The sequence below is a fragment of the Tachyglossus aculeatus genome, chromosome 6 (assembly GCF_015852505.1).
Source record: "Tachyglossus aculeatus isolate mTacAcu1 chromosome 6, mTacAcu1.pri, whole genome shotgun sequence".
NCBI classification, from domain to species: Eukaryota; Metazoa; Chordata; class Mammalia; order Monotremata; family Tachyglossidae; genus Tachyglossus; species Tachyglossus aculeatus.
Genome location: NC_052071.1, coordinates 11,956,081 through 11,982,629, shown reverse-complemented (window position 1 = coordinate 11,982,629; position 26,549 = coordinate 11,956,081). Strand labels below are relative to the sequence as shown.

At 47.6% G+C, this 26,549-nt stretch overlaps 1 protein-coding gene and 1 non-coding gene across 2 annotated transcripts in view; both read right to left on the bottom strand.

Annotated features, from left to right (window-relative positions):
* Nucleotides 1-26,549, bottom strand: part of HEPH (hephaestin) — a 67,737-nt gene that overhangs the window by 5,702 nt on the left and 35,486 nt on the right. The window contains exons 12-17 of the mRNA XM_038748320.1: nt 25,401-25,613; nt 7,868-8,081; nt 6,449-6,588; nt 6,179-6,310; nt 3,137-3,243; nt 2,735-2,960 (exon numbers count right to left, since the gene is read on the bottom strand). Of these exons, the coding sequence (XP_038604248.1) occupies nt 2,735-2,960; nt 3,137-3,243; nt 6,179-6,310; nt 6,449-6,588; nt 7,868-8,081; nt 25,401-25,613 (1,032 nt within the window). The remainder of the gene's footprint in view (nt 1-2,734; nt 2,961-3,136; nt 3,244-6,178; nt 6,311-6,448; nt 6,589-7,867; nt 8,082-25,400; nt 25,614-26,549) is intronic.
* On the bottom strand, nt 17,098-17,235 carry LOC119930266. Its single transcript, XR_005451748.1, has one exon. It is a non-coding gene; the product is annotated as a small nucleolar RNA SNORA7 (small nucleolar RNA).

The window sequence follows — 26,549 nt, the reverse complement described above, 5'->3', positions numbered from 1 at the left end:
CTGGGGACCTTCCAGTTATCATCCCATCTCCCTCCCTCCTATCATTCCTCTCTAAAGTCTTTGAATGAGCTGTCAACACTCACCGCCTACACTTCCTCCCCGAGACCCTTTCCTCATTCCCCTGCCATCCGGCTTCCACCTCCTCCACTCCACGGAAATGGCCCCCTTTAAGGTCCTCAGTGATCTTCTTGCCAAATCAAACGGCCTCTACTCTATCCCGATCCTCCTCGACTTTTCTGCCGTTTCTGACACCGTGAGACCATCGCCTTTTCACTACCTAATCTTGGCCCCACCGACACTGTTCTCTCCTGATTCTCCCAGCAATCCGGCCATCCCTTCTCAGTCTCTTTCTCGGGATCCTTCCCCACTTCCCACCCCCTAATTGTGGGATCCCTCATGGCTCAGTTCGGGGTCTCCTAATTCTCCATCTCGGAGACACTCATTCGCTCCCACGGCTTCAACTATCATCTCTATACGGACGATTCATACTTCACTCTGCTGTTTGGATCACTTTTCTACAAAACCATTCAGTCCATGTTACCCCTCTCCTCAAGAACCACCAGTGTTTGCCTATCCTCTCCCCACAGCACCTGTATATATGTTTGTACAGATTTATTACTCTATTTTACTTGTACATATTTACTATTCTATTTATTTTGTTAATAATGTGCATCTAGCTTTATTTCTGTTTGTTCTGATGACTTGACACCTGTCCACATGTTTTGTTTTGTTGTCTGTCTCCCCCTTCTAGACTGTGGGCCCGTTGTTGGGTAGGGACCGTCTCTATATGTTGCCAACTTGTACTTCCCAAGCGCTTAGTACAGTGCCCTGCACACAGTAAGCACTCAATAAATATGCTTGAATGAATGAATGAATGATTCCCAAATCTACCTCTCCAGCCCTGACCTCTCTCCTTCTCTGCAGTCTCACATTTCCTCCAGGCTTTGGGACAGCTCTATTTGGATGTCCTGCCGCCATCTCAAACTTAACGTGTCCAAAACAGAACTCATCTTCCGATCAGCTTCTCGCCCAAACCCCGTTCTCCTCATGACTTTCCTATCCCTGAAGCCTGCACCATCTTTCTCCCAAGCTCGCAAGCCCCTAACTTCGGCATTACCCTCGACTCGTTTCTCTCATTCATCCCACACGTTCAATCTGTTTGTCAGTTTCACCTTTACAATGCCTCTGAACTCCGCCCTTTCTTCTCCATCCAAAATGCTCCCACACTGATCCGAACACAGACTTATCCTGTTCCACCTCGACTACTGCATTAGCTTCCTCACTCCCTTTTTCAGCCCATACCTTGTTCTGCTGTCTGGGTTTGTTTTTGTGGAAAACTATTCAGTCCATATCTCCCCACTCATCAAACACCTCCAATGGTGGCTTAGCCACCTCTGCATCAAACAGAAACTCCTTACCTTCGACTCTACGGTGCTTATTCAGCCCTCACCCTCCTATCTCACCTCGCCAATCTCCCACTGCAACCCAGCCCACAAACTCCACTCTAAGGCCAACGTACTTTCTGCACCTCAATCTCATCTATCTCACCACTCACGTCTTGCCCAGGGTCTCCCTCAGGCCTGAGACTCCCTCCTTCTTCACATCCGACAGTCCACCACTCTCCCCATCTTCAAAACCTTCCTAAAATCGCATCTTCTCCAAGGGGCCTTCCCAGACTAAGGCCTTCCACCCTTCCCTCTGCCAACTGCGCACTCGGCTGTGAACCCCGTAAACTATCGATACGCACCCTATCCCCACAGACTGTCCACAATAAGTGCTCGGTGAATGCCACTGACTTATTAGTGACCCTGGAGTGGGAGAATCCTCCCAACAGGCTTGTAAGGGCCCTGTTCCATGGAGATGGGCCATTGCCACACATTGGCCATCCCTGGAGGTCAGCGGTCGGCTCATTCATTCATTCAATCCTATTTATTAAGCGCTTACTGTGTGCGGAGCACTGTGTGAGAAGCAGCGTGGCTCAGTGGAATGAGCCCAGGCTTGGGAGTCAGAGGTCATGGGTTCAAATCCCGGCTCCGCCAATTGTCAGCTGTGTAACTTTGGGCAAGTCACTTCTCCATGCCTCAGTTACCTCATCTGGAAAATGGGGATGAAGACTGTGAGCCCCAAGTGGGACAACCTAATCACCTTGTATCCTCCCCAGCACTTAGAATGGTGCGTTGCACATAGTAAGCGCTTAACAAATGCCATCATCATCATCATCATTATTATTATTATTAAGCGCTTGGGAAAGTATAATATAATAAACGGCAACATTCCCTGGAGCTTTTCCCTCCTCCCTCCTTGTGGGCAGGGAATGTGTCTGTTTATTGCTATATTGCATTCTTCCAAGCGTATAGTACTGTGTTCGGTGTACAGTAAGCGCTTAATAAATATGACTGACTGAATGAATGACTAAGGAACATGTTTCTCCTCCTTCTGGTTCCCCTACCAGCCTTCAGTTGTGTATGTGTGTATGTGTGTCCTTCCTCGCTCTTCAGGCTGTCAGTCTCTCGAGGGTAGGGACCATATTTCTCCTCTCTCCGATATCCTCCGACCTCAGCCCTCTGTTTGCTGATAGGGACCGTATTTCTCCTCTCTCTGATTCCCTCCGACCTCAGCCCTCTGTTTGCTGATGGACTAGCTGCCGGGACATTCCTGCTCTCCTCCGCGGGCCCCTTCCCATCCAGGGCCGTTTCACGAAGTTCCCCGGGATGGCAGGGGGTAGCTCACAGACCGTGCATCTTGTTGCTCTCGATGAAGGTCTCATTTGGCAAGCTCGATCCATCCGACTCCCCGCTGCCGTAGGTGGCCACGTTCTCCCGCAGGTACCACGACTGGTTCTCGTCGAAGATGAGGAAGAGCAGGGCGAATTCCCGGTCCACGTCTCTCCGCTTCCCAAGAGGGTCGAGGGTCCCCTTCCGGCAGATGGCCAGGGGCCCAACCAGGCCACTGTACATGTCCTAGGCGAGCGGGAGAGCGGTGAAGCCGAGCGGCCACCCGCTCCCGCTCCTCCGAGCAGTCCAGAAGCCCAGAGCCGGTGGGCGAGTTGGCTTGGCCCGGTGCCCACCTTGCCCGCTGTGGCAGGTGGCAGACAGCCAAGCAGAAGCAGCCACGCAGCTGGTCGCTAGGTGCTTACCTTGATGGGATCGACTGCTGAGTAATAGATCCAGGGGATGCAGGTTGAGTCATTAGGGCCGGGTCCTGACCGCTCTGGAATATTCCACTGGTATGTGATCACCTCACCTGGGGCAGGGAGAAGGGGTGAGCAGATCCAGCTCGGGGGAACGAGCGGGGAAACCCGCCCCAACCCCAACTGCTGGGGCCTCCCCGAGAACTGACGTGCCCACGTCCTGATTCTGCTTCTGTCCTACTGAGGCTTCCTTTCGATTTCTGGGCCTCAGTTTCTCCTTCTGGGATATAGGAACACCCTCTGTCTGAACCCACGGTTCCCAGGAGGGGCAAGGACTCCGGGTGACAGGAGAAGCAGCACGGTGGAGTGGATAGATATGGGTTCTATTCCCAGCTCTGGTGCTTTTCTGCTGTGGGACCTTGAGCAAGTCACTTCATGTCCCTGGGCCTCAGTTACCTCATCTGCGAAATGGGGATTGAGCCTGGGAGCCCCATAGGGGACAGGGCTGTGTCCAACCTGATTTGCTTGTTTCTACCCCAGCGCTTAGTACAGTGCCCGGCACACAGTAAGCAGCATGGCTCAGTGGAAAGAGCTTGGGCTTGGGATTCAGAGGTCAATCAATCAATCAATCAATCGTATTTATTGAGTACTTACTGTGTGCAGAGCACTGTACTAAGCGCTTGAGAAGTACAAGTTGGAAACATGTAGAGACAGTCCCTACTCAACAGTGGCTCACAGTCTAGGTCATGAGTTCTAATCCCGGCTCTGCCACGTGTCAGCTGTGTGACCTTGGGCAAGTCATTTAACTTCTCTGAGCCTCAGTCACCTCATCTGTAAAATGGGGATGAAGACTGTGAGCCCCACGTGGGACAATCTGATGACCTTGTATCCCACCCAGAGCTTAGAACAGTGCTTTGCACATAGTAAGTGCTTAACAAATGCCATCATTATTATTATTATTATTACACAGTAAGTGCTTAACAATACTACAATTATTATTACTATTATTATTGGGATGTGGATCCTGTAACCTCTAACCTTGCCCCTTCCCCACTGTATCTCCTTTTCTAGACTGTGAGCCTGTTGTTGGGTAGGGACCATCTCTATATGTTGCCGACTTGTACTTCCCAAGCGCTTAATACAGTGCTCTGCACATGGTAAGCGCTCAGTAAATACAATTGAATGAATGAATGAATCTGAGACACTGAGAACATCACCTGGGAGAGCTGGGGAAAGGATGGAAGTATGGCCTAGTGGATAGAGACGGGATGGGAGTCAGAAGGACCTGGGTTCTAATCCCAGCTCCGTCACTTCCCTGCTGTGTGACTGTGGGCAAGTCACTTTACTTCTCCCTGAGCCTCAGTTTCCTCATCTGTAAAATGGGGATTAAGACTGTGAGTCCCATGTGGGACAGGGACTGTGTCCAACCCGATTAGCTTGTTTCTACCCCAGCACTTAGAACGGTGCCTGGCATGTAGTAAGCGCTCAACAAATATCGTTATCATTATCATTATTATTATTATTAATAAAGGGACAAGCTCCCATTGGTCCCCAAATCTCTTGCAGCAGATGTGCACCTTCTAAAGGAGAGAGCAGTCTTTGGTCCGGGGCAGGAGCCAAGATTGGGCAGGAGGGCTGGGGGTTACAGGGCCTTTCCCAGAGAACTGGGTGGTCTCCAGACTAGCCCCTAGCCCTCCCTCAGCTACCCCAGAGTAGAAGAGTCCTGCACCACCACAGAATGAATGCACCAGGCCCGTTATTTTTAAATGGTCATTAATAATAGTAGTAATAATATTGATGGTATTTGTTAAGTGCTTACTACTACTACTACTAATGATGGCATTTATTAAGCGCTTGCTATGTGCCAAGCACTGTTCTAAGTGCTGGAGGGGGATTACAAGGTGATAAGGTTGTCCCACGTGGGGCTCACAGTCTTCATCCCCACTTTACAGATGAGGTAACTGAGGCCCAGAGATGTTAAGTGACTTGCCCAAGCTCGCACAGCTGACAACTGGTGGAGCTGGGATTTGAACCCATGACCTCCGACTCCCAAGCCCAGGCTCTTTCCATTAAGCAATGCTGCTTCTCTGCTAATAATTATGGCATTTATTAAGAGCTTACTACGTGCAAAGCACTGTTCTAAGCGCTGGGGAGTTTACAAGGCTGTCCCACGTGGGGCTTACAGTCTTAATCCCCATTTTACAGATGACGTAACTGAGGCACAAAGAAGTGAAGTGACTTGCCTAGAGTCACACAGCTGACAAGCGGCGGAAACGGGATTAGAACCCCCGACCCCTGACTCCCAAGCCCGGGCTCTTTCCACTAAGCCCCACTGCTTCTCATATTTATTAAGCACTTACTATGTGCCAGGCACTGTACTAAGCACTGTACTAAAGATACAAGCTAATCAGATTGGCTGCAGACCCTGTCCTGCCTGGGGCCCGTTGTTGGGTAGGGACTGTCTCTATATGTTACCGACTTGTACTTCCCAAGTGCTTAGTACAGTGCTCTGCACACAGTAAGCGCTCAATAAATATGATTGAATGAATGAATGGGGCTGTAAAATCCCCATTTTACAGATGAGGTAACCGAGGCCCAGAGAAGTGAAGTAGTAATAATAATAATTGTGACGTTTGTTAAGTGCTTACTATGAGCCAGGCACTGTACTAAGGACTGGGGTAGATACAAGATAATTGGGTTGGACGCAGTCTCTGTCCCATATTGGGCTCACGGTCTTAATCCCCATTTTACAGATGAGGTAACTGAGATCCAGAGAAGTGACTTGCCCAGGGTCACACAGCCGACAAGAGGCCGAGCCAGGATTCAGAATCCAGGTCCTTCTGGCTCCCAGGCCCATCGTCTATCCACTAGGCAACGCTTCTTCTCTTCTCCTGCCTCCCCGTGATCCCGTCGGCCCAAGCAGCCCAAACTTGCAATAAAGTGGTGCCAGAGAGAGAGGAACCAGGGGAAGCTGATGTCATTCCCGCTTGTGCTGAAGACGGGGTGCCACCGTCTTGCTCTCTCCGCCCCCATCTTCGCCCCACTCACCGGGCTCGGCATGGGACACATGGCTCCCGCCCTGCTCCAGCACCCCGTGAGCGTGCACGGAGAAGGCCCGGCTGGCCTGGTTCTTGAACACGATGGTCAGGATGTCCCCCACTTCGCCTCGGAGCAGGGGGCCTGGGGAGGAAGCAGGGAGGGAAGGGCCTGTTTTCCCATGCCTCTTTGAAAGAGAAAATGGAAAACGAAGCCGGCTGGGGATGGGAGGGTCGGAAGCGGCCTTGGGCCTACCAGCCGGCCCGCGGGGGCTGCTCTTACCTAGAATTCCCAGGTGCTTCTCCGTGCCGGACCTGGGGCTGGCGGTGGTGAACGAGCCGTCCGTGTACTCCCTGTACACGGCCTTCTTGTATTTGGACCCCAACAGCCCACCTTCCTTGCTCAGAAAGACGTGGCCGTAGCTGGGAAAAGCGAACGCCTCGTCACTGCTCCAGTGCGCACCTAGGCCCCTGCCACACTCCCTGCCTCCATCCCTTTCCCTGCCCAGATGTACATACATGTACATATTCATTCAATCATATTTATTGAGCGCTTACTGTGTGCAGAGCACTGTACTAAGCGCTTGGGAAGTCCAAGTTGGCAACATATAGAGACGGTCCCTACCCAACAGCGGGCTCACAGTCTAGAAGACAGCGGGCTCATATGTATATATGTATATATGTTTGTACGTATTTATTACTCTATTTTATTTGTACATATTTATTCTATTTATTTTATTTTGTTAACATGTTTGGATCTGTTCTCTGTCTCCCCCTTCTAGACTGTGAGCCCACTGTTGGGTAGGGACTGTCTCTATATGTTGCCAGCTTGTACTTTCCAAGCACTTAGTACAGTGCTTTGCACACAGTAAGCGCTCAATAAATACGATTGAATGAATGTGCCCATCTGCTACATGCTTCCACCTCCTCGCCAACCCCTCGAGTTGGCACCAGACACGTAGGGGGATGGAGGAACCCCTAATGGCGTGGAGGAGGGTGGGCGAGCGGTGACCGCCGGAATTATGGAGCCAAAGCCAGGTGAGGGTGGATAGTGGGCATAATAATAATAATAATAATAATAATAATAATAATAATAATAATAATAATAATAATAATAATAATAATAGCATTTGTTAAGTACTTACTAGGTGCAAAGCACTGTTCTAAGCAAGGTGATCAGGTTGTCCCACGTGGGGCACACAGTTTTAATCCCCATTTTACAGATGAGGTAACTGAGGCTCAGAGAAGTTAGGTGACATGCCCAAGGTCACATAGCAGACATATGTTGCCAATTTGTACTTCCCAAGCGCTTAGTACAGTGCTCTGCGCACAGTAAGTGCTCAATAATAATAATAATAATAATAATGACATTTATTAAGTGCTTACTATGTGCAAAGCATTGTTCTAAGCACAGGGGAGGTTACAAAGTGATCAGGTTGTCCCACAGGGGGCTCACAGTCTTCATCCCCATTTTCCAGATGAGGGAACTGAGGCCCAGAGAAGTGAAGTGACTTGCCCAAAGTCACACAGCTGACAATTGGCGGAGCCGGGATTCGAACCCATGACCTCGGACTCCAAAGTCCGGGCTCTTTCCACTGAGCCACGCTGCTTCTCGTGTGGGCATATGGAGAGGTGAACAGCAGGGCATGGACTAAGGAGTAGAGACTACAGGTTTCCCCACCCTCCAGTCCTCCCCACTCACCTCTCCTTCCCCTCCTCACTGTGCCGTTCACGCTCCCAACTCCGGTCCGGGGAATAGTCCCACTCCACCTCCTCGGCCATGATGTAGTAGGTCCGGGCGGCCCGGTAGCGTGGCCGGGCAGCGTGGGCATCAGGGCGGCACGGACTGACGTTGTAGATGGCCTTCATCCCGGCCTGGAGGTGGCGGCCCGCTTGGCAGTAAATCTCAAAGGACCCTGGGGGAGCGAAAGGGGGTGGGGGACGGAGAAAAAGGGGGGCTGAGACCACCTGGAGGGAACCTCTGAGAAGCTGGAGCCCCCTCTGCCAACTGTGTGAGCAGTTTTGAACTGGCTGAGCGACACTTTTTACTCCTCACCACCTTACCCCCTCCGACCTCACGTCGCTAGCCTCCTACTACTAGCCAGCCGGCACAGTTTGCTCCTCTAGTGCTAACCTTCTCAACGTGACTCGATCTCGCCCATAATAATAATATAATAATGGCATTTAGTAAGTGCTTACTACGTGCAAAGCACTGTTCTAAGCGCCGGGGAGGTTACAAGGCGATCAGGTTGTCCCACGGGGGTCTTCAGCCCCATTTTACAGATGAGGTGACCGAGGCCCAGAGAAGTGAAGTGACTTGCTGACAGTTTGAACCCATGACCTCTGACTCCAAAGCCCGTGCTCTTTCCACCGAGCCACGCTGCTGGGATCAGTGTGGTGGCCGTTTGGACGGTGAGGAAAGGGTGGATCTAGAGTACTGCATGACAGACTGAATGTGTAGGTTGGACTTGTACCTCCTAAGCGCTTAGTACGGTGCTCTGCACACAGTAAGCGCTCAATAAATACGAATGAATGAATGAATGAGTGGAGGAAAATGCCGAAGTTACAGGCTTGTGGGAAAGAGAGGATGGTGGTGGTGTCTACGGTGACAGGAAAGTAAGGGACAGGACAGGTTTTGGGGGGGGGAAGATGAGGAGTTCTGTTTTGGAGCTGTTGAGTTTGAGGAGTCTGTGGGACACCCTACCACAGATATCCTGAAGGCAGGAGGAAATGCAAGTCTGCAGAGAAGGAGAAAGGTTTGGGAAACATCCGCGCCGAGATGGTAATTGAAGTTGTGGAATTGAGGATTAAACCTACCTAGTGCAATAAAGTTAAAAATGCTTTTCCAAATTGGTTTTGAACCACTAACAACTACCCTGAGAGTGCAAGTCTCCAGCCACCTGATGCTAGCCGTATCTTCTTTGATTGTTAAGAATAACATATGTGGGTAAATCAAAAGCCTCGCTAAGACCGAGCTGTAGCACACTAACTTTTTTCCTCATATCGTCACCGCCAAAGAAGGAAAGTGTCAACGCCGAGAGAATAGGAATCTCGCCCACTTCCTGCCTCTGGCCTGGAACGTGGGGCTCACAGTCTTAATCCCCATTTTACAGATGAGGTAACTGAGGCTCAGAGAAGTTAAGTGACTTGCCCAAGGTCACACAGCAGACATGCGGAGGAGCCGGGATTCGAACCCATGACCTCTGACTCCAAAGCCCGTGCTCTTTCCACTGAGCCACGTGTATTTGAGCTCTTTCTATGTACAGAGCACTGCACTAAGCGCGTGGGAGAGTCCAGTACAACAGTTGGTAGACGTGTTCGCCATCCACAGTGAGCTTACAGTCTAAGACTGAGACTGAGCCCCTTCCTTCCTCTCCCCCTCGTCCCCCTCTCCATCCCCCCCTTCTTACCTCCTTCCCTTCCCCACAGCACCTGTATATATGTATATATGTTTGGACATATTTATTACTCTATTTATTTATTTTGCTTGTACATATCTATTCTATTTATTTTATTTTGTTAGTATGTTTGGTTTTGTTCTCTGTCTCCCCATTTTAGACTGTGAGCCCACTTTTGGGTAGGGACTGTCTCTATACGTTGCCAACTTGTACTTCCCAAGCGCTTAGTACGGTGCTCTGCACATAGTAAGCGCTCAATAAATACGATTGATGATGATGATGATGATGATGATGGAACGCCTTCCCTCCTCAAATCCGACAGACAACAGCTCTCCCCGGCTTCAAAGTCTTATTGAGGGCAATCTCCTCCAAGAGGCCTCACTAAGCCCCCCTTTCCTCTTCTCCCGCTCCCTTCTGTGTTGCACTGACTTGCTCCCTTTGTTCATCCCCCGTCTCAGCCCCCCAGCACTTATCTCCATATCTGTCACATTTATTTATATTAATTAATTTATTTATTTATTTATATTAATGCCTGTCTCGCCCTATTAGACTCTTAGTTCAATGTGGACAGGGAATATTTCTGTTTATTGTTATACTGTACTCTCCCAAGTGCTTAGTGCAGTGCCCTGCACTCAGTAAGCGCTCAATAAATACGACTGACTGAATGTGGACTCTTTCCCCCCGGGGGGATGCTGACCAGCTGGTCTACAGAAGAAGCAACTCGAGGAAGTAGCAGAAACTGCAGCAGGAGAGAATGCAGTTAGACTCAAGGCAGGACTTTCTGATTGTCAGAAGAATAAGCCGTGGAACAGAAAACGGTTGTGGAAACTTTGGACCAGGAGTCCCTAAAGTGTGCTATCTATATTCAAGTCACTATGTATATAGGTTTGTACATATTTATTACTCTGTTTATTTATTTTGCTTGTACATATTTATTCTATTTAGTTTATTTTGTTAATCTGTCTTGTTTTGTTGTCTGTCTCCCCCTTCTAGACTGTAAGCCCGCTGTTGGGTAGGGACCGTCTCTATATGTTGCCAACTTGTACTTCCCAAGCGCTTAGTACAGTGCTCTGCACACAGTAAGCGCTCAATAAATATGATTGAATGAAAGAATGAATAAATGAATGTGGGAACATCAACCAATCAATCAATCGTATTTATTGAGCGCTTACTGTGTGCAGAGCACTGTACTATGGCTCAGTGGAAAGAGCCCGAGCTTTGGCGTCAGAGGTCATGAGTTCAAATCCCAACTCCGCCAATTGTCAGCTGCGTGACTCTGGGCAAGTCACTTCACTTCTCTGTGCCTCAGATACCTCATCTGTAAAATGGGGATTAAGACTGTGAGCCCCCTGTGGGACAACTTGATCGCTTTGTAACCTCCCCAGCGCTTAGAACAGTGCTTTGCACATAGTAAGCACTTAACAAATACCATTATTATTGTTATTATTATTATTATTATTATTCTCTATGCCTCACATACCGCATCTGTAAAATGGGGATTAAGACTGTGAGCCCCCCGTGGAACAACCTGATCGCCTTGTAACCTCCCCAGCGCTTAGAACAGTGCTTTGCACATAGTAAGCGCTTAACAAATACCATTATTATTGTTATTATTATTATTATTATTATTATTATTATTATTATTATTCTCTATGCCTCAGATACCGCATCTGTAAAATGGGGATTAAGACTGTGAGCCCCCCGTGGGACAACCTAATCGCCTTGTAACCTCCCCAGCGCTTAGAACAGTGCTTTGTAAGCGCTTAATAAATGCCATTACTATTATTATTATCTTCTTGGAATAAGAAGGGAGCTGAACCAGATGGCCTTTGTTTGTGGCTGTCAACTCTGTTGTATTGTACTCTCCCAAGTGCTTAGCTCAGTGCTCTGCACACAGTAGATGCTCAGTAAACGCCACTGGTTGATTGTAACCTTTCCAGCTTCTGCGTGAATCCTAGGAGTCAGTGCTCAGTGAGAGGGGCAGAGCAAGAAGGCCGAGGCGCAGGCCGAGCTTCTCTCCCCATCGCTACGTGAAGCAATACGGTCTAGTAGAAAGAGCTCGGGCCCAGTACTCAGAAGGACCTGAGTTCTGATTTTGACTCTGCCTCTTGTTGGCAGTGGGCAAGACACTTAATTTCTCTGTGCCTCAGTTCCCTCATCTGCAAAATGGGGATTCAATACCTGTTCTCCCTTCTACTTAGAATATGAGTCCCATGTCCAACCTGATTATCTTGGATCTACTCCAGTGCTTGGAATATTGTTCAGCACATAGTAGTGATGATAATAATAGAATTGTATATTATATTATATTACATTCTATTATATCATACATTATATCATATCATATCATATCATATCATATTATATTATATTATATTACATATTATATTATATTATATTATATATTATATTATATTATATTATATTACATTACATTAAATTGTATTATGTTATATTACATTATATATAATATTATATTGTATTGTATTGTATTGCATTGCATTATATTATATTATATTATATTATATTATATTATATTATATATTATATTATATTATATTATATATTATATTATATTATATTATATTTTGTATTATATTATATTATATTGCATTTCATTGCATTGCATTACATTGCATTACATTATATTATATTGTGCTATGCTATATTATATTATATTATTATTATACTATTATATTATAATAGTCTTCTGGGAAAGTCACTTGACTTCTCTGGGCCTCAGTTCCCTCATCTGTAAAATGGGGATGAAGACTGTGAGCCCCACGTGGGCATCTAGCTTTACTTCTATTTACTTTGATGACTTGACACCTGTCCACATGTTCCGTTTTGTTGTCTGTCTCCCCCTTCTAGACTGTGAGCCCACTGTTGGGTGGTGATCCTCTCTAGATGTTGCTGACTTGTACTTCCCAAGCGCTTGCACACAGTAAACACTCAATAAATACGATTGAATGAATGTATGAATAATGCTGGTATTTGTTAAATGCTTACTACTAATCAATTGTATTTATTGAGCACTTACTGTGCGCAGAGCACTGTACTAAGTGCTTGGGAAGTACAAGTTGGCAACATAACATACATAACTACATAACATACATAAGATACATTACTATGTACTGTACTAAATGCTGGGGTGGATTCAAGCGAGTTGGGTTGGGCCTAGTCCCTGTCCCATGTGGGGCTCACAGTCTCAATCCCCAATTTACAGATGAGGTCACTGAGACACAGAGGAGTGAAGTGACTTGCCCACAGCTGACAAGTGGCGGAGCCGGAATTAGAACCCACCGTCGTCTGAATCCCAGGCCTGTGCTCTCTCCGCTACGCCTTGCTGTCAAGTTAAGTGTTAAGTAAGTACTTAACAAGCAGTGTGGCCAAGTGCATAGAGCCTGGGCTTGGGAGTCAAAAAGACCTGAGTTCTAATCCCAGCTCTGCCTCTTGTCAGTTGTGTGACCTTGGGCAAGATACTTCTCTGGGCCTCGGTTACCTCATCTGTAAAATGGGGATTAAGAATGTGACATGGAGCGTGTCCAACCTGATTACTTCGTATCTACCCCAGCGCTTAGAACAGTGTCTGCCGCATAGTAAGCGCTTAACGAATAGCATCAAAACCTTATTTATCATTATTATTACAGATAGCTTAGTTTGAGGGCCACAGGGGGCTGGGACTAGGCCCAACCCAACTCGCTTGAATCCACCCCAGCATTTAGAACAGTACATAGTAATGTATGTTATGTATGTTATGTAGTTATGTATGTTATGTTGCCAACTTGTTTGAGGGCCACAGGGGGCTGGGGGTCAGACTTGGGGTGGTGGGGAGCAAAGCTGAGGCTAGGATGGGAAAGCCGGTGGGAGACCAGGTCAGACTTTCCTGGTGGCTGGAAGAGGGAGAAGAAGAAGAAGTTTCCCAAAAGATGGAAGTTGGAAGACACCTCCCTGGGCCTCGCTGGTTGCAAGTCTTTTGTGTGAGCACATTTGATCATTGCTGGTCAGATGAGGGAAACCCCCAGACCACAAAGACCACGGTGCCTTGGGGCTGGGATTGAGAGGGGCTGCGGGGACACATAATAATTGTGGTATTAAGTGCTTATTATGTGCCAAGTCACCTATCTACATGTTTTGTTTTGTTGTCTGTCTCCCCCTTCTCGACGGTGAGCCCGTTGTTGGGTCGGGACCATCTCTATATGTTGCCGACTTGTACTTCCCAAGCGCTTAGTACAGTGCTCAATAAATACGACTGAATGAATGAAGTGCTTTCATAATAATACTAAATGATGATAATAATAATAGCAGTATTATTATGTGCCAGGCACTGTACTAAGCACTGGGGTAGAAACCAGCTAACCAGGTTAGTCACAGCAGTCTCTGTCCCACAAGGGGCTCACAGCTTTAATCCCCATTTCCCAGATGATGTAACTGAGGCACAGAGAAGCAAAGTGACTGGCCCACAGTCACATGGCAGACAAGTGGCAGAGCCAGAATTAGAACCCAGATCCTTCTGATTCCCAGGCCCGGGCTCTATCCAGTAGCCCACACCGCTTCTTTTTGCTAAGTTTTGGGGTAGATGCAAGATATTTAGGTCTCTCATGGGGCTCCCAGTCTAAGTAAGATGGAGAACAGGCAGTGAATCTTCATTTTACAGTTGAAGAAACTGAAGCACAGAGAAGTGAAATGACTTGCCCAAAGTCACACAGCAGGCGAACGGCAGAGACACACGTAAGGGAAAAGGAAGCTATAAAATGGCTGGAGGACAGCTGCTGGCAAAATTAATCAGTCTAAACCGCCCAATCATTGATACCCGATTCCTGTCCAAACTCCTTTTTTTTTATGGTATTTGTTAACTACTTACTACGTGCCAGGCACTGTACTAAGCGTTAGAGTAGATACAAAGTCATCAGGTTAGACACAGTTCATGTCCCACATAATAATAATAACATTTATTAAGCGCTTACTATGTGCAAAGCACTGTCCTAAGCGCTGGGGAGGTTACAAGGAGATCAGGTTGTCCCACGGGGGGCTCACAGTCTTAATCCCCATTTTACAGATGAGGGAACTGAGGCACAGAGAAGTGAAGTGACTTGCCCAGAGTCACGCAGCTGACAATTGGCGGAGCTGGGATTCGAACCCATGACCCCTGACTCCAAAGCCCGGGCTCTTTCCACTGAGCCACGCTGCTTCTCAAGCATGGGGCTCATATTCTCAATTCCCATTTTACCCATGAGGCACAAAGAAGTTAAGTGTCTTACCCAAGGTCACAGAGCAGAGCCGGGATTAGAACCCAGGTCCTTCTGTCTCCCCAGGCCCGTGTTCTACCCACTAGGCCATGCTGCTTCTCCTTAAGCAACTGATTTCCCTTCCTCCCCTCCAACTCTCTTCTCAGCCCCCTGGAATCTGTTTTTTAATGCCTTCTCTCATCCACGTCTCCAGGCACCTCCTCCTCGCTAAATTCAGTGAGCTCTAGTTTGTTCTAATTCTCCTCAGCTTCTGGGTGCTTTCTCTCATTCTAGAGACTCTTCTGTCTTGGTGTTATCAATATGGGACCCTCCTGATTCTCTTCCCCACCTCAGTCTCCCTCACTGGTCTCCCTTCACAGTTTTTTTTTATGGTATTTGCTAAGCGCTTACTGACGGGCACTATTCTAAGCAGTGGGGTAGGCACAAGCTAATCAGGTTGGACACAGTCCGTGTCCCACGTAGGGCTTACGGTCTTAATCCCCATTTTACAGATGAGGTAACTGAGGCACAGAGAAGTTAAGTGACTCGTCCAAAGTCACACAGCTGACAATTGGCGGAGCCGGGATTTGAACCGATGACCTCTGACTCCAAAGCCTGTGCTCTTTCCATGAGGCCATGCTGCTTCTCTACTCTGACTCTTGGGATCCCATGAGGCTGTCCTGGGTCTCCTACTCATTTCCCTAAACACTGGCTCCCTCAGGGACTTTATCCAGTTACCTGGTTGAGACTCAGATATCACCTCCCTCCTCCTGCTTCCGTGACATCTACCTCCGGGGCTTCCGTTACCACCTTCAACTCTACGCGATAAAAGCTGAGCTCCTCCTCATAAGCCCAAAACCCATGCTTCCTCCCAACGTCCCATCACCGTGTGCGCCAGTCGATCCATCGGTGGTATTTATTGACAACTTACCCTCAATCAATCGAATTTATTACGTGCTTACCGTGTGCAGAAAACTGTAGTAAGTGCTTGGGAGAGCGCAACAATATAACAGACACATTCCCTGCCAACAACACGCTTACAGTCCAGTCGATGAATTTACAGTCTAGAGGATGATCTTACAGTCTAGACCACGAGCTTAAAGCCAAGTCTACTATTATTAGTATTATTATTGTATTCGTGAACCCTTTTCTTTTAGACTGTGAGCCCACTGTTGGGTAGGGACTGTCTCTATATGTTGCCAACTTGTATTTCCCAAGCGCTTAGTACAGTGCTCTGCACACAGTAAGCGCTCAATAAATACGATTGATTGATTGATTTTCTAAGCACTATGAAAGATACAAGCTAATCAGATGGGACAAAGTTCTTGTCCCACATGAGATGTATAGAACATTGTACTAAATGTTTGGGAGAGTGTAATATATACCTGCCTTCAAGAGGATTACATTGTAGCAGGAGAGACAGAAACTAAAATAAATTACAGGTAGCAGAAACAACTGAGTATAAAGATACCTCCCGGATCCAGGAGGTTGTCACTAAATCCTACCAGTTTTCCCTCCAAAATATTTTTCAGCCCTCGCCACCTTTTCAGCCATCATCCGGGTTCCGGCCTTCATTATCTATCATCCTAATCCTCCTTGACCTCTCAGCTGTCATCAACACTGACCACCACCTCCTTCTCCTGGAAACATCCAATCTTGGCTTCGCTGATACTGCTCTCTCCTAGTTCTCCTCAAATCTCTCTGACCACTCCTTCTCACTCTCTTTCATGGACTCCTCCTCTGCCTCCCACCATCTGACCGTGAGGGTCCCTCAAGGCTCAGTTCTGGGTCCCCGTCTATTCTCCGTCTACACCCACTCCCTTGGAGAACGCATTGGTTCCCATGGTTTCACCTACAATTTCTATGCAGATGATTCCCAAATCTACATCTTCACTCCTGACCTTACTCCTTCTCTGCAGCCTCGCATTTGCTCCTGCCTTCAGGACATCTCTACCTAGACGTCCCACTGACACCTCAAACTGAACACGTCTAAAGTGGAACTCCTCATCTTCTCACCCAAACCCTGTCCTCTCCATCTTTCCCATCACTGTAGACAGCATCACCATCCTTCCTGTCTCACACGCCTGTCTTGCCTTGTCCTATGCTGTTGAATCATCTCCAACCCATAGCGACTCCACGGACACATCTCTCCCAGAAACGCCCCACCTCCACCTGCAATCGTTCTGGTAGTGGAGCCAAAGAGTTTTCTTGGTTAAAAATAAGGAAGTAGTTTACCATTGCCTCCTTCCATGCAGTAAATTTGAGTCTCTGTCTTCGAGTCTCTCCCATGCTGCAGGTGAGCTTTGACTTGTAGCAGACGGCCTTCCACTCGCTAGCCACTGCCCGAGCTAAGAATGGAATGGGTAGGCCTCTGCTTGACTCTCTTTCCCGTAGCCGAGACCGGTAGAGTACTGGAAACTCTCCAGATGCCATCCTGAAAGGGGGCATGGGCCTGTAACCTTGGCATTGTCCTGAACTCATCTCTCTTATTCAACCCACATATTTAATCTGTCACCAAATCCTGTCAGTTCCACCTTCACAACACCGCTAAAATCCCCCTTTCCTCTCCATCCAAACTGCTACTAGGCTGATCCAAGCACTTAACCTTTCCCACCTTGATTACTGCATCAGCCTTCTCGCTGACCTCCCTGTTTCCTCTGTCTCCCTACTCCAGTCCATATGTCACTCTGCTTCCCAGATCATTTCTCTAAAAAAAATATTCAGTACACCTCTCCCCACTCCTCAAGAACCTCCAGTGGTTGCCTATTCACCACTACATCAAACAGAAATCCCTTATCATCGGCTTTAAAGCCCCCTCCTTCCTTCTGTTGCAGCCCAGCCTGCACTTCACTCCTCGCTAGCCAGCTCGCTATTGTGCCCTGATCTGGTCTATCTCGCTGCCGGGTCCTTTCCCAAGAACTCTGTTTAATTCCCATCCGTGTATGCTTTCCCAGCACTTAGTACAGTGCTCTGCACACAGTAAATGCTTAATACTAAATAGAGAAGCAGCATGGCTCAGTGGAAAGAGCCCAAGCTTTGGAGTCAGAGGTCATGGGTTCAAATCCAAGCTCTGCCAATTGTCAGCTGTGTGACTTTGAGCAAGTCACTTAACTTCTCTGGGCCCCAGTTCCCTCTTCTGTAAAATGAGGATTAAGACTGTGAGCCCTCCGTGGGACAACCTGATCACCTTGTAACCTCCCCAGCGCTTAGAACAGTGCTTTGCACATAGTAAGCACTTAATAAATCCCATCATCATTATTATTATTAACCTCCCTCTGGCCTGGAATCCCCAGTGCCCCTCCATATATGCACAATCACCTTCAAAGCCTTAACAAGGTCCCATTTCTTCCAAGAGGCCTTTCCCGATTAATGTCTTTTCCCCACTTCCCTCTTCCTTCTGTGTCACCTAAGCACTTGGATCTACACATTTTTTCACCCCATCCTCAGCTCCAGAGCACTTACATACCTATCTCTAATTTATTTATTTTGTCCATCTCCCCTTCTAGACTGAAAGTTCACTGTGGGCAGGGAATGCATCTAGCAAATCTGTTGTATTGTCCTTAGCCAACTGCTTAGCACAGAGTCTCTAGACTGTAAGCTCTTTACAGGCAGGGAAAGTGCCTGCTAATTTTATTTTAGTGGCATTTATTAAGCGTTTACTATGTGCAAAGCACTGTTCTAGGTGCTGGGGAGGTTACAAGGTGATCAGGTTCTCCCATGGGGGGCTCACAGTCTTAATCCCCATTTTACAGATGAGGTAACTGAGGCACAGAGAAGTGAAGTGACTTGCCCAAACTCACAGAGCTGACAGTTGGCGGAGCTGGGATTTGAACCCATGACCTCTGACTCCCAAGCCCGGGCTCTTTCCACTGAGCCAGGCTGCTTCTCTAATTTTGTTGTATTCTCCCAAGCGCTTAGTACAGTTCTCTGTATATAGTAAGAACTCAATAAATATGATTGATTATTGTGAACTCAGTAGGATCTCAATAAATGCTATTGACTGTCTGATTAATCGTCTTCTAGCCACATTACTTATTGTTCTCACTGGCTCCAGTCTCTGCTCTAACAACAATCATAATTATGGCATTTGTTAAGCACTATGAGCCAAGCACTGAGTGAACTGCTGAGGTGCTAACAATAATAAAAATAATGGTATTTGTTTAGTGCTTAGTCCTTCTAGTCCTTCTAGACAGTGAGCCCACTGTTGGGTAGGGACCGTCTCTATATGTTGCCAACTTGTACTTCCCAAGCGCTTAGTACAGTGCTCTGCACACAGTAAGTACTTAATAAATACGATTGAATGAATGAATTAATGCTTAATATGTTCCAGGCACTGTACTAAGTGCTGGGGTGGATACAAGCAAATCAGGTTGGACACAGTCCCTGTCTCACGTGGGGCTCACAGTCTCAATCCCTGTTTTACGGATGAGGTAACTGAGGCCCAGAGAAATGAAGTGACTTGCCCAAGGTCACACAGCAGACAAGTGGCAGAGTGGGGTAGATACAAGGTAAGCAGCGTGGCTCAGTGGAAAGAGCACGGGCTTTGGAGTCAGAGGTCATGGATTCAAATCCTGGCTCCACCACATGTCTGCTGTGTGACCTTGGGCAAGTCACTTAACTTCTCTGAGCCTCAGTTATCTCATCTGTAAGATGGGGATTAAGACTGTGAGCCCCACGTGGGACAACTTGATCACCTTGTAACCCCCCCCCCCCCAGCGCTTAGAACAACGCTCTGCACATAGTAAGCACTTAACAAATGCCATCATTATTATTATTATCATTATTATAAACAGGTTGGATGCAGTCCTGTCCCACATGAGGCTCCCAGTCGAAGAAAGAGGGAGAACAGGAATTGAATTAATTTCTTCTTCTCTGCAGTCTCACATTTCCTTCTGACTTCAGGATGTCTCTACTTGAATGTCCTGCTGACACCTTAAACTTCACATATCCAAAACAGAACTCACCTTCCCACTCAAACCCCGTCCTTCCCCTGTTTTACCCATCACCACAGACAGTACCGCTTCCTCCCTTTCTCACAAGCCCGTAACAATATCATTTATCCTTGACTCATCTCTCTCATTCAACCTGCATGTTCCAACTGGCACTAAATCCTGCACAACATGGCTAAAAACCCACCCCTTCCTCTCCATCCAAACGGCTTCCATGGTGATCCAAGCACTTAATCCTATCCCACCTTGACTGCTGTATCGGCCTCCTCTCCGGCCTCCTTTGCCTCCCGTCTCTTCTGACCCCAGTCCATACTTCACTCTGCTCCCCGGATCATTTTTCTACAAAACCATTCAGTTTCTGTTTCCCCTCTCCTCGAGAATCTCCGACATCACTGCATCAAACAGAAACTCCTTACCATCGGCTTCAAATCACTCAATCAACTAGCCCTCTCCTACTTTACCTCCGATTTTCTATTTCGGCCCAAAATGCTGACTGTGCTCCTCTAATGCCAACCTACTTACTGTACCTCGATCTCGTCTATTCATTCATTTATTCAGTCGTATTAAGTGCATGCTGTGTGCAGAGCACTGGATTATAAACAGTGACAATACCTGCCCACGGTGAGCTCACAGTCTGACCCCTCAACCACATCTTGCCTCTGACTTGGAACTTCCTTCAGCTTCATACCGTACAGTTCATTCATTCAATCGTATTTATTGAGTGCTCACTGTGTGCAGAGCACTGTACTAAGCGCTTGGGAAGTACAAGTTGGCAACATATAGAGACGGTCCCTACCCAACAGTGGGCTCACAATCTAGAAGTTGATCACTCTCCCCACCTCCGAAGCCTTATTAAAGCTCACATTCTCCAAAAAGCCTTCCCTGACTAAGCCCTCATTTCCTCATCTGGTACTTGGGATTTGTACCCTTTGTTCACTCCACCCTCAGCCCCACAGAGAAGCAGCATGGCTCAGTGGAAAGAGCCCAGGCTTGGGAGTCAGAGGTCATGGGTTCTAATCCCGGCTCTGCCACTTGTCAGCTGTGTGACTTTGGGCACGTCACTGAAGTGAACTTCTCTGTGCCTCAGTTACCTCATCTGGAAAATGGGAATGAAGACTGTGAGCCCCACATGGGACAACCTGATCACCTTGTATCCCCCCAGAGCTCAGAACATTTCTTTGCACATAATAAGCACTTAACAGATGCCATTATTATTACTACTCTGTACATATCCCTGATTCATTTGTTTATAATAATAATAATGGCATTTATTAAGCGCTTAGTATGTGCAAAGCACTGTTCTAAGCACTGGGGAGGTTACAAGGTGATCAGGTTGTCCCACGGGGGGCTCACAGTCTTAATCTCCATTTGATGTCTGTCTCCCCCTCTAGACTGTACTGTGGACAGGGAACGTGTCTACCAACTCTGTTATATTGAACTCTCCCAAGTGTTCGGTTGGTTGATTAATCTCCATTTTACAGAGGAGGAAATGAGGCCGAGAGAAATGAAGTGACTTGCCCGAGATCGTAATAGCAGGCAAGTGGCAAAGGCAGGATTAGAACTCAGGTCTCCTGACTCCAGGCCCGTGTCCTTTCCACTAGGCCCCTTTTACTGATCCTAGAGCTGCTCGAATCACGTTCCTAAAGTCCTCGCCTCCTCAAAAATCTCTGATGGCTCCCCATTCCACTTCAAATGTGGAATAAGCCCCCCATGGGACAACCTGATCACCTTGTGACCTCCCCAGCGCTTAGTACAGTGCTTTGCACATAGTAAGCACTTAATAAATGCCATCATCATCATCATCAAATGAAAAGCAAGGCGTCACAGCAGCTGTTCTGCTCCACCTCAGTCTGTTCTTCCCAAGGCCTCCTCCGAGCAGCCTTTCACTTGCCACCCTCCCCTTGCCAACCTACTGCTGGTGATTCATTCATTCATTCATTCATTCATTCATTCAATCATATTTATTCAGTGCTTACTGTGTGCAGAGCACTGTACTAAGAGCTTGGAAAGTACAAATCGGCAACATAGAGAGATGGTCCCTACCCAACAACGGGCTCACAGTCTAGAAGGGGATAATGATGGTATTTGTTAAGCACTTACTATGTGCCAAGCACTGTTCTAAGCATTGGGAGGGGGGGAATACAAGGTAATCAGGTTGTCCCACATGGGGCTCAAAGTCTTAATCCCTATTTTACAGATGAGGCAACTGAGGGCCAGAGAAGTTAAGTGTCTTGCCCAAAGTCACAGAGCTGACAAGTGGCAGAGTCGGGATTAGAACCCATGACCTCTTCTGCACTGGATCAATTTTGCACAGTTTTAAGATACCAAATGAACATGTTAAAACTGGCACCAGGAATGTTTAGTACAGTGCTCTGAACACAGTAAGCGCTCAATAAATATGACTGAATTTGAAGGCTTGGTCCTATTTTCTGCATTGAGGTACATTCAGTTCCTATGCACATGGATCTGTACGCTTTGAGCACTTGATATTCGCCCGACCCCAGAGCACTTCCGTACATAACCATACTTCATTTATTTATATTAATTAACCTTCTCCCCCTTCTAGAGTGTGAGCCCACTGTTGGGTAGGGACTGTCTCTATATGCTGCCAGCTTGTACTTCCCAGGTGCTTAGTACAGTGCTCTGCACACAGTAAGCGCTCAATAAATACGATTGATTGATTGATTGATTCTCCCCCTCTGGACTATAGACTCTTTGTGGGCAGGGAGCGTGTCTACTAACTCTGTTGGATTGAACTGGGTTCTAATCCTGCCTCTGCCACTTGTCTGCTATGTGAATTTGGGCAAGTCACTTAACTTCTTTTGGATGATGGTGATGATGGTATTTATTAAGCGCCTACTATGTGCCAATCACTGTTCTAAGCGCTGGGGCAGATGCAAGGCAACCTCTCTCGCCGTACAGAACCTTCAACCCCAGCAAGTCTGCCAAACCCTGAAAATCTACTAAAAAAGCTACGTCCTCCAGGAATATTTCCTGATTAATCTACGGCACTGGGCGGGCCAGCCCCTCTGACTGGGAGGGGGCCGGCTCACCCTCACGGGCACGTGAGCAGCCCGGGACGGCTACGCTTAGTGGCTCCAAAGCTGGAAGAGGGGCCACCCCAGTAGCCACTACGTTCTCCGCCGCCTGTTTTCAGGATTCTTCCTGAGCCTGTTCACTGAGTGAGATGCCTTGGGTGGATCTTTTGAGACGCAGCTTGGTTTACTGGATTGGGCCCGGCAGTCGGAAGGACCTGGGTTCTAATCCTGACCTGCGGTGTGTCCTTTGACAAGTCACTTCACCTTTCTGGGCCTCAGTTCCCTCCCCTGTAAAATGGGGATTAAGACTGGGAGTCCCATGTGGGGGAAAGGGACTGTGTCCAACCTCGTAAACTTGTACGAAGACCGGTGCTTGTCACATAGTAAGCGCTTAATGAGTACCATAATTAGTACGTACTTATTACTCTATTTTATTTGTACATATTCATTTTATTTATTTTATTTTGTTTTGTTTTGTTGTCTGTCTCCCCCTTCTAGACTGTGAGCCCGCTGTTGTGTAGGGACTGTCTCTATATGTTGCCAGCTTGTACTTCCCAAGCGCTTAGTACAGTGCTCTGCACACAGTAAGCATTCAGTAAATACGATTGAATGAATGAATGAATGAATTACCCGTCTCTGAGCACATTCGAGGCTCGGCACTTTGTGCGATACGTATGCATACAGATATTTATTTATCGATTATTTATTCTGCTATCTTATCCAAACATTTGTTCTACTAACTACTGCAATCTTTGCTGTGACTCCCCTAGTAGACCGTAAGCTCTCCAAGGGTAGGGAACCTGGGTTTTTTTCCTGGGGAACTGAGTACTCTCAATACTCTGCTCCCATTAGGTGCTTCATCAATCAATCAATCAATCAATGGTATTTATTGAGAGCTTATTGTGTACAGAGCAGTGTACTAAGCGCTTGGGAGAGTACATTAAAGCAGAGTTGCTAGATAATAATAATAATGATGGCATTTGTTAATAATAATAATAATAATAATAATAATAATGGCATTTATTAAGCGCTTACTATGTATAAAGCACTGTTCTAAGCGCTGGGGAGGTTACAACGTGATCAGGTTGTCCCACGGGGGGCTCACAGTCTTCATCCCCATTTTACAGATGAGGTAACTGAGGCCCAGAGAAGTTAAGTGACTTGCCCAAAGTCACACGGCTGACAACTGGTGGAGCCGGGATTTGAACCCATGACCCCTGACTCCAAAGCCCAAGCTCTTTCCACTGAGCCACGCTGCTTCTAAGCACACTTACTATGTGCCAAGCACTGTTCTATGCGCTAGGGGAGATAAAAGGTAATCGAGGTTGTCCCCTGTGGGGCTCCCAGTCTTCATCCCCATTTTCCAGACGAGGTAACTGAGGCACCGAGAAGTGAAGTGACTTGCCCAAAGTCACCCAGCTGACAAGGGGCGGAGCCGGAATTAGAAACCACCAAGTCTGAGCTCTTGCCACTGAGCCACGCTGCTTCTCTAGATACATTCCCTGCCCACAGCGAGCTCACAGGCTAGGGGGTAGCGGGGGAGAGAGAGAGAGAGGGACTGATTGATTTTCTGATCGATGACCCTGTGCTGTTGACTGGGCCTCACTGGGCCTCGTTCTCGTCTGTCCCGCCGTCGACCCCCGGCCCACGTCCTCCCCCTGGCCTGGAATGCCCTCCCTCCGCCCATCCGCCAAGCTAGCTCTCTTCCTCCCTTCAAGGCCCTACTGAGAGCTCACCTCCTCCAGGAGGCCTTCCCACACTGAGCCCCCTCCTTCCTCTCCCCCTCCTCCCCATCCCCCCCACCTTACCTCCTTCCCCTCCCCAGAGCACCTGTATATATGCATATATGTTTGTATGTATTTATTACTCTATTTATTTTATTTGTACCTATTTATTCCACTTTTTTCATTTTGTTAATATGCCTTGTTTTGTTGTCTGTCTCCCCCTTCTAGACTGTGAGCCCGCTGTTGGGTAGGGAACCGTCTCTATATGTTCCCAACTTGGACTTCCCAAGCGCTTGGTACAGTGCTCTGCACACAGTAAGCACTCAATAAATACGATTGAATGAATAAATGACTGACAAAAATCTCACTGAGCCTCCTCCTTCCTCTCCCCATCTCCATCCCCTGCCTTACCTCCTTCCCTTCCCCACAGCACCTGTATATACGCATATACGTTTGTACGTATTTATTACTCTATTTATTTATTTATTTTACTTGTACATATCTATTCTATTTATTTTATTTTGTTAATATGTTTTGTTGTCTGTCTCCCCCCTTCTAGACTGTGAGCCCGCTGTTGGGTAGGGACCATCTCTATATGTTGCCAACTTGGACTTCCCAAGCGCTTGGTACAGTGATCTGCACACAGTAAGCGCTCAATAAATACGATTGATTGATTGACAGGTCAGCAGCCTCAGGGAGGATCTTGGACTTCCCAAGCGCTTAGTACAGTGCCCTGCACACGGTAAGCGCTCAATAAACACGATTGATTGAATGAATCGTATTTGTCACTCGCTGCTCAGACCCACCCGGCCCCGTCTCCCTTCTGCCCCACATTACCTGGCGTCTGGCGCCCGGTGACCCCTCTGGCACGGACTACTGAGCCGTCCGGCCCGCCTACCTGGGTTGTCGGGCTCCATGAGCACCGTGGCGAAGGTGTGGGGGAACAGCATGGCCGCCACCTTCCTCATGCCGTACAGCTGGACCGTGTTGCCCTGAAACATGGCTCCGTGCATGTCCGTCTCGGTGCCCAGCCCAAGCAAATGCCAGGACACACGGTCTCCCTTGCACATATCCAGGCTGGGCACGTTAGAGAACAGGAACCCGTTAATAGCTGTGAAAACCAAGCAGAGAACAGGTTAGAGGGATGGTGCCGTTCGGGCTCACCCTCTCTGCCAGCATAATCAATCAATCGTATTTATTGAGCGCTTACTGTGTGCAGAGCACTGTACTAAGCGCTTGGGAAGTCCAAGTTGGCAACATATAGAGACGGTCCCTACCCAACAGCGGGCTCACAGTCTACAAGGGGGAGACAGAAAACAAAACCAAACATACTAACAAAATAAAATAAATAGAATAGATATGTACAAGTAAAATAAATAAATAGAGTAATAAATATGTACAAACATATATACATATATACAGGTGCTGTGGGGAAGGGAAGGAGGTAAGGTGGGGGATGGAGACTTATAAGACTCCCATCTTAATCCCCATTTTCCAGGTGAGGCAACCGAGGCCCAGGAAAGTGACGTGTCGAAGGACACCCTCACCCTCTCCGCCAGCAAGTCTGCCCCTCCCCAGCGCTTAGAACAGTGCTTGGCACATGGTAAGCACTTAGGGAAGCAGCGTGGCTCAGCGGAAAGAGCCCGGGCTTTGAAGTCAGAGGTCATCGGTTCAAATCCCGGCTCTGCCACTTGTCAGCTGTGTGACTTTGGGCAAGTCACTTCACTTCTCTGGGCCTGTTACCTCATCTGCAAAATGGGGATTAAGGCTGTGAGCCCCAAGTGAGACAACCTGATCACCTTGTAAATTCCCCAGCGCTTAGAACAGTGCTTTGCACATAGTAAGTGCTTAATAAATGCCATTATTATTATTATTATTATTATTATTATTATTATTATCATTAACATGAGAAGCGGCATGGCTCAGTGGAAAGAGGCCGGGCTTGGGAGTCAGACGTCGCGGGTTCGTATCCCTGCTCTGCCACTTGTCAGCTGTGTGACTTTGGGCAAGTCACTTCACTTCTCTGGGCCTCAGTTACCTCATCTGG